The following is a 6798-nucleotide window of genomic DNA, read 5'->3' as shown; positions in this document are numbered from 1 at the left end:
TCCACCTATCCGCTCCATAGATGGCATTGCTGTCCAAGCGTCACCTCACCAGAGGTCAGCAGCGGCTACGTCACGAGCTGATTAGGACTGGAAACTAGCCCTTGTGGCCAGTATACCTTGTCCTCACTAGATGGCGTCGTCCATTTGGAGGGGGTTTCGGGAGCTGACCCACAGATGGCGCTGTCGTCACTGCTCCATGCTCGGACGCTGGGCTCGGGTCCGCAACACCTTTTCCTGTGATAAGTGGTGTAACACGGTATGACACAAAGTGGAACATCGCATGTCTTGCATGCTATACCAGTTTCCTTCCTAATACCCGACTTTGAACACACACAACACCTGCGACGTTTGGGTAGTTTTACATGTTCATGCTTCAATTTGTAGTTCAGGCGAGTCTCTGATAAAACAACATGTCCCTGTTGTCTCTGTGTTGATTGTACACTACAGTCTGAGTCGTCGCTCTCACCATTGTCTTCAAACAACAGTGTAGCAGATGAAATATCTTCATCAGATTCATGATCGGCTTCAGCACGAGGTGTCGACGTGAAGAGAGGGCGCCTCACACCCGACGGGCCAGGTGTTGACGGGTCAGCAGCAGGATACACAGGACCAGTGTCATCATTTATGTCTGGAGCATGAAATAAATGAGGAGATGGTGTTGTTGTTGCAGGCCACTCTTCCTTGTCAAATTTCAATAAAGCCCAAATAGCAATCTCATGAAACTGGAGCAGAGTTAGTTTCTTTCGGTCATCTGTGTTGGCCTTGTACAATGCATAAGCGTTTTGCAAAGCCATTTGCAGGAAATAATAGGTTATTTTCTTTGTCCACTTGTGACATTTCCTGGCGAAATGGTAATACTTTACCATTTGATCAAAGTGGTCAACACCCTTCCATGAACTTATTGTAGTCAACAATTGCCTTTGGTTTGTTCACCACAACCTGCTGTAGTCCTGTTGTTCCATCTGGCCTACGAACTCGTTTGGGTTTTTGAACTCTATTTATGTCTGCATTGTGGAGGTTGGTAATCATAGAGACAACTTGCTTGTCTTTCCACAGCAGAATGAAGGTGTTGTCCTTGCGGCGGTAGACTGTGGTATCCACATCAATCTTAGTCTTTGCTATATGTTGCAGTTCTTTTGGGGCGCCACGTACGAGTCTAATTGTTCCATACGTGTACACCCCCACTTCTCGCAACTTCTCTGTAAGGGTAACCGAGTTGTAAAAGTTATCCATATAGAGGTGGTGCCCTTTGTTCAATAATGGCCACATCAAACCAGTAACTGTTTCCATGATGGTTTGACCAATGCCAGAATACACTTCAAATCCATAAATGTAGCCAGATGTTGATTCGGCTAGCATATATAATTTCACGCCATATTTGTGTGGTTTGTTTGGATTGTACACTTTGAACGACAACCGGCCTCGCCATGCCATTGTGCCTTCATCCAAACACATCTCTTTCACTGGGTTATACACTTCTTGAAACCGGTGTTTCAGGTAGTCCATCACTGGTCTCACTTTGATCAATTTTTCTGTATTGTTGACTGGCACCGCATTGTTGTTGAACGTATGAAAAAACTGGCCTATGTGTTGAAACCGTCTGCTCGTCATAAACATGTTGAAGAATCTTGCATGCCATGGTTTATTGTCTGCCAATACATGCGCATAGTTGGGAGCCTGTTTATTCCCATCAATATAACGGGAATTTCATGGCGCGCAGTTTGAAACAAACCCCAAGTAAATCGGATTTAAGCTGGCTTTTTTACAATTATTTTAAAACGGACCGTAAATGTACGACACGACCACACAAGCGATAGAAATAAACCCGTCGTGTAAACCCGTCGTCTGCCAATACATGCGCATAGTTGGGAGCCTGTTTATTCCCATCAATATAACGGGAATTTCATGGCGCGCAGTTTGAAACAAACCCCAAGTAAATCGGATTTAAGCTGGCTTTTTTACAATTATTTTAAAACGGACCGTAAATGTACGACACGACCACACAAGCGATAGAAATAAACCCGTCGTGTAAACCCGTCGTCTGCCAATACATGCGCATAGTTGGGAGCCTGTTTATTCCCATCAATATAACGGGAATTTCATGGCGCGCAGTTTGAAACAAACCCCAAGTAAATCGGATTTAAGCTGGCTTTTTTACAATTATTTTAAAACGGACCGTAAATGTACGACACGACCACACAAGCGATAGAAATAAACCCGTCGTGTATCCACGTGCCGTGGGCATGAAAGTGATTATTAATTCTCTTCAAAACTCCAGCCCTGCATCAAGTGTACTAACCTAATTGTGCTTTTGGTGTTTGAGCTTTGGCTCTATGGTCCCGCCTCTCAACTGTCAATCAACTGGTGTACAGATTCCTGACCCTACTGGTCTCTATCCTATCTACGTTTAAAACTCTGTATGGAGTCAGCCTCCACCACATCACTGCCTAATGAATTCCATCTGTTAACTACTCTGACACTGAAAAAGTTTTTTTTAACGTCCCTGTGGCTCATTTGGGCACCCAGTTTCCACCTGTGTCACCTTGTTCGCGTACCACCCGTGTTAAACAGTTTATCTTTATCTACCTTGTCAATCCTCTGAGAATTTTGTAGGTAGTGATCATGTCTCACCTTACTCTTCTGTCTTCTAATGTTGTGAGGTGCCTGCTCTCTGCCTTTCCTCGTAATTCATGCCTCTTAGTTCTGGGACTAACCTAGTGGCATATCTCTGAACTTTTTCAAGCTTCGCCTTGTGCTTGACAAGGTACGAGATCCATGCTGGGGCCGCATACTCCAGGACTGGTCGTACATATGTGGTATACAAGGTTCTGAATGATTCCTTACACAGGTTCCTGAAGGCAGTTCTGATGTTACCCAGCCTTGCATACGCCGCAGATGTTATTCTTTTGATGTGGGCTACAGGAGACAGGATTGGTGTGATATCAACTCCTAGATCCATCTCTCTCTCTGTCCGTTTCATGAAGGACTTCATCTCCCATTCTGTATCCTGTGTCTGGCCTCCTGTTTCCACGGCCTAGTTTCATTACCTTACATTTACTCGGGTTGAACTTTAGTAGCCATTTGTTGGACCATTCATGCAGTCTGTCTAGGTCATCTTGTAGTCTCATACTGTCTTCCACCGTCTTAATCCTCCTCATAATTTTTGCAACATCAGCAAACAATGAGAGGAATGATTCTATACATTCTGGGAGATCATTGACATATATAAGAAACAGTATGGGTCCAAGAACTGAACCCTGCGGGACCCCACTGGTGACGTCTCCCCAATCTGAGACCTCACCCCACACAGTGATTTGCTATCTTCTGTTACTTAGGTACTCACTTAGAGTGTGTTCCGTTTGGGTTAAGTGTAATATGGCGAGTCTCCTTTCTCAGTCAAGGAGCGCTCTTGCCCATATATATTTTATCACAATCCCAGAGGAGAGGTATTTAAATTTTACTTTCTTTAAAATGATTTCAGCTTTTATTTATTTTGTTAATTTATGCTGAAAACCGTAACCAGACTCTATGAATTAAATATTTATGTATAGACACAAATACGCTCTGTACTCTACATGTTTGTGACGTGGCGGTCACATTTTCTCCACAATGAGTGGAGGAATTATTTACATTTCTTCCTATTGAAGATAAACTTAACTTTAATTTTGTTTTGATGGTTCTACACAGCAACAAAAATGGATCGGAACCCACTGTTTAGGACTAGCCGAACACTTCATTACTCCTTTTCAGATTTTTTAAAATATTGTTTTAATTTTAGTTTGCACTCCTGTGCAGCAGTACGTACAGGATGGACGTCCAGTATTGGTGGTCTCTTGGCGACTTCTTCTCCAGCCAACTCCAGTGGTACTAACTTTTATAATGTCTTGAGGCTAGTGGTGCATTTGCACTTTACTTTTACTATCGTCAAGGTACCCTGGCTGTGTGGGTGAACACAAACAATACAAGCTATAAGCCACTCTGAACGTGCGGCTGTCGCTGTCCATTAGAACAACATCGCCATGGTTGTAAGTGAATTCGGTTATAGGGGTTGGTAGTCCCATTGTGATACTCACGCAGAGCAGTTAATTCTTCCTTGTCCAAAATTCATTCGACCGACTGATTACCTGTGACAGGTGTTTATAACTCCGAGGTAAACCATTTTCCCCAACGTTTGAAGGATCTCTACGTTCTTGATTAGTGAGGGAGGCAATAGGGGTGACAGATCCTCCATACATCAGATGAGATGGACTAACAGGCTCGTGTTGTGAGTTGTCGTCAGAGAGGTAAGTCAGTGGTCGGTTATTGACTCTGGAATTAATTTCTGTGACAACGGATTGGAGTTCATGGAGATCTATTTTCTGGTAGTGCAGAGTTTTTTACTTAGACAGCGTTTCACTGTCCCTACTATCCTCTCGTAGCACACCCGTGCCACAGTGTTCTGTGTGGTAAAATTGCCAGTATCACTGCCATTGATTCAGGGCAGTCTGAACAACTGGGCGGTGCCAGACCTACAATAGGCATGCTTCACCAGCCACCAAGCTAGACCCGTTATCGCATATCATCAACTTGGGGCAGGATCTACATACAGCAAACCTGTGGAAGGCCTGGATGAATGATTCAGCATTCATTGGGGAGTCACTGCCAGGTGGGCTCCTCGAGTGGTGGCACAAGTAAAAAGGCCTTAACAGCCTTAATGTAAGCCTTAACAGGGACTTTATCCCTGGTGCCTGTTAGGATAATAGCTCCTGTGAAGTCTACCACAGTAGTCTCAAAAGGATGAAGGTGCAGTTCTCGGTCCCTAGGATGTGGTGGAGGTCCAGGGAAAGGACACATCGAGCATCGCACCTCAGGCAGACAGGATTTAAGAATAAACTTAACAGTTTGGGAACCTTAGGGAAGCCAGTACCCTACCATGGAGTGCGCAGTGGTCGTGAAAGTAAAGCACAAGCAATCTACTTATCTAAAGATTCCGGGGGGAGGAACTGAGGTTGTTTACTTCAAGATCAACGTCTGTGTGCTGTAATCTTCCCCCGCAATGCAGAACGTTCTGATCAATCCAGAGACTTAAGTAATTTATATTTTTTGGAGAGAAGTTTCATAGTCCTCAGTCTAGGTTTACACTTGTGCATGTTTGACCCAGTACTTAGGAGCACCTTGTGCTCTTAATGTATCTACTTGTGCTTGATACCTACTTTCTGCAAGAAATCAAACACTGGGTTACTCTGAGTAGTTTATTCAGAGCACCGAGAACAGTCAATTACTGAAGTCAAGTGAGGCCTGGGATCTCAGTGGGAACAGTGACATTGGTCATTATGACTTGTGACTTTTGTTCGGGCCACTTGTAAATGACTATCCACTGAAGCCCATGGAACCACATCTCGGCTTTAGTTATTTGCCATAACGTAAGTCCTCTAGATAGATTATCAGCTGGTTTCTCCTTAATTGGGACTATCAGAGTTTGTATCCAAATGATAAGTCTCTAATTACTTTAGAGTTGTTACTGACATAGAACATTTTGCTCTTATAGTTGCCTTTCAATTGCAGTACCGCTTCATTATCTAGCCACACCACAGTTAGTTGGATGTGGATGTTTATTAATGTTTTCTGAAGATTTAAGATGAAGATCAGAAGAACCGACACCATTTACTAACCTTTAATACAATATTCAGTTAATATTGCTGCTGTTTTTGTACTAACAAATTCATTCAAAGAAACGAGATTGCTGTGGAATTTTTCTAGAGAAAAACGAGATATCACTGCCTCGTCGCAATAAAATTTACCAGCTAATAATAATGTGAATCACTTAAAACACCAGTCTATGCTTTCGAATTATCGAAAAGTACTTTATATGACTGGATCTAATACAATTACTAAAAACTAAAGCCTGTCTCCCATTGTCAATAAAAGGACATTACAGGAACTGGCGAGAGAGATACGTCTCGTAAGCCGGGAAGGAGGCAAACGCCGTTAATTTTAACATCAACAAGTCTCGCTTGGAAAATGCTTGTAGCTACACAATTATATTCCTCTAGACGCAGGGTTATGTGAGTTACAAACTCCCATCATCATCACGATCTTCGTCAACAATAAGGGAAGTGTTCTTTATCCGATAACCCATTAATTAAATCTAGTCATTCCTTGCCAGTAATGCAGGTAGATTTGGGGTATACCAGTTTGGACACGCAGTGAGCCACCCAACAGGGTAAATACTAATTCAATCTTATCTAATCAACTACAGTAATTTCCCCTGATATAGCCGTCATATATTGGTTACGATTATTACTGTGTTCTATACCCTTTTGACAAGTGTAATTGAAGGTGAAGAAGACTTAGCAACAATTAACTGTTACAACACATGACATGTGATTACACTAGCATCACCTAGGGGAGTATTCGTCTATTGATCATTGGGGTTCATATCTGGTTGACCAGGCCATAAACAACCATACAGATAAGCTGCATTTGTTTAATTTAGTTTACTAACCAAGGTGTCTTGACATTTGTAGTAAATGTCTACCAATTGATTAATTTCGATTGATATATCATATAAATAATGAACGCCCCAGCTTGTGTAGGAAATGATTTGTGGAAATTTAGTATCAAACCGTCCATCATTGAAACAAATACATTAACATAAGAAATAAATTAATATAAATTACTTAATAAATAAATAAAATAAACAAATAAATCCCATAAGTCAGTTTTCCCAACATGATTGATCTACATCAAACCGGATGAACTAGAATTAGCCAGTTTTTCATTAAATCTAGAAACACATTAGTTCTCAGATCCATATGA

The 6798-nt window shown here is 42.1% G+C and overlaps 1 protein-coding gene across 1 annotated transcript; it reads right to left on the bottom strand.

The window, feature by feature from the left end:
- Positions 1-879: 879 nt before the first annotated feature.
- On the bottom strand, positions 880-1617 carry LOC123749247 (piggyBac transposable element-derived protein 4-like). Its single transcript, XM_045731359.2, has one exon. It carries the CDS (start codon positions 1615-1617, stop codon positions 880-882), a length of 738 nt encoding a protein of 245 aa, XP_045587315.2.
- Positions 1618-6798: the final 5181 nt, after the last annotated feature.

The sequence above is a fragment of the Procambarus clarkii genome, chromosome 2, assembly GCF_040958095.1.
Source record: "Procambarus clarkii isolate CNS0578487 chromosome 2, FALCON_Pclarkii_2.0, whole genome shotgun sequence".
In the NCBI taxonomy this organism is placed as follows: domain Eukaryota; kingdom Metazoa; phylum Arthropoda; class Malacostraca; order Decapoda; family Cambaridae; genus Procambarus; species Procambarus clarkii.
The sequence above is the reverse complement of the archived record's forward strand: the minus strand, read 5'-3'. Positions and strand labels throughout refer to the sequence as shown.

Coding starts and splice junctions, on each gene's coding strand:
- LOC123749247 (XM_045731359.2), bottom strand. CDS start 1,617: ATGTTTATGACGAGCAGACGGTTTCAACACATAGGCCAGTTTTTTCAT.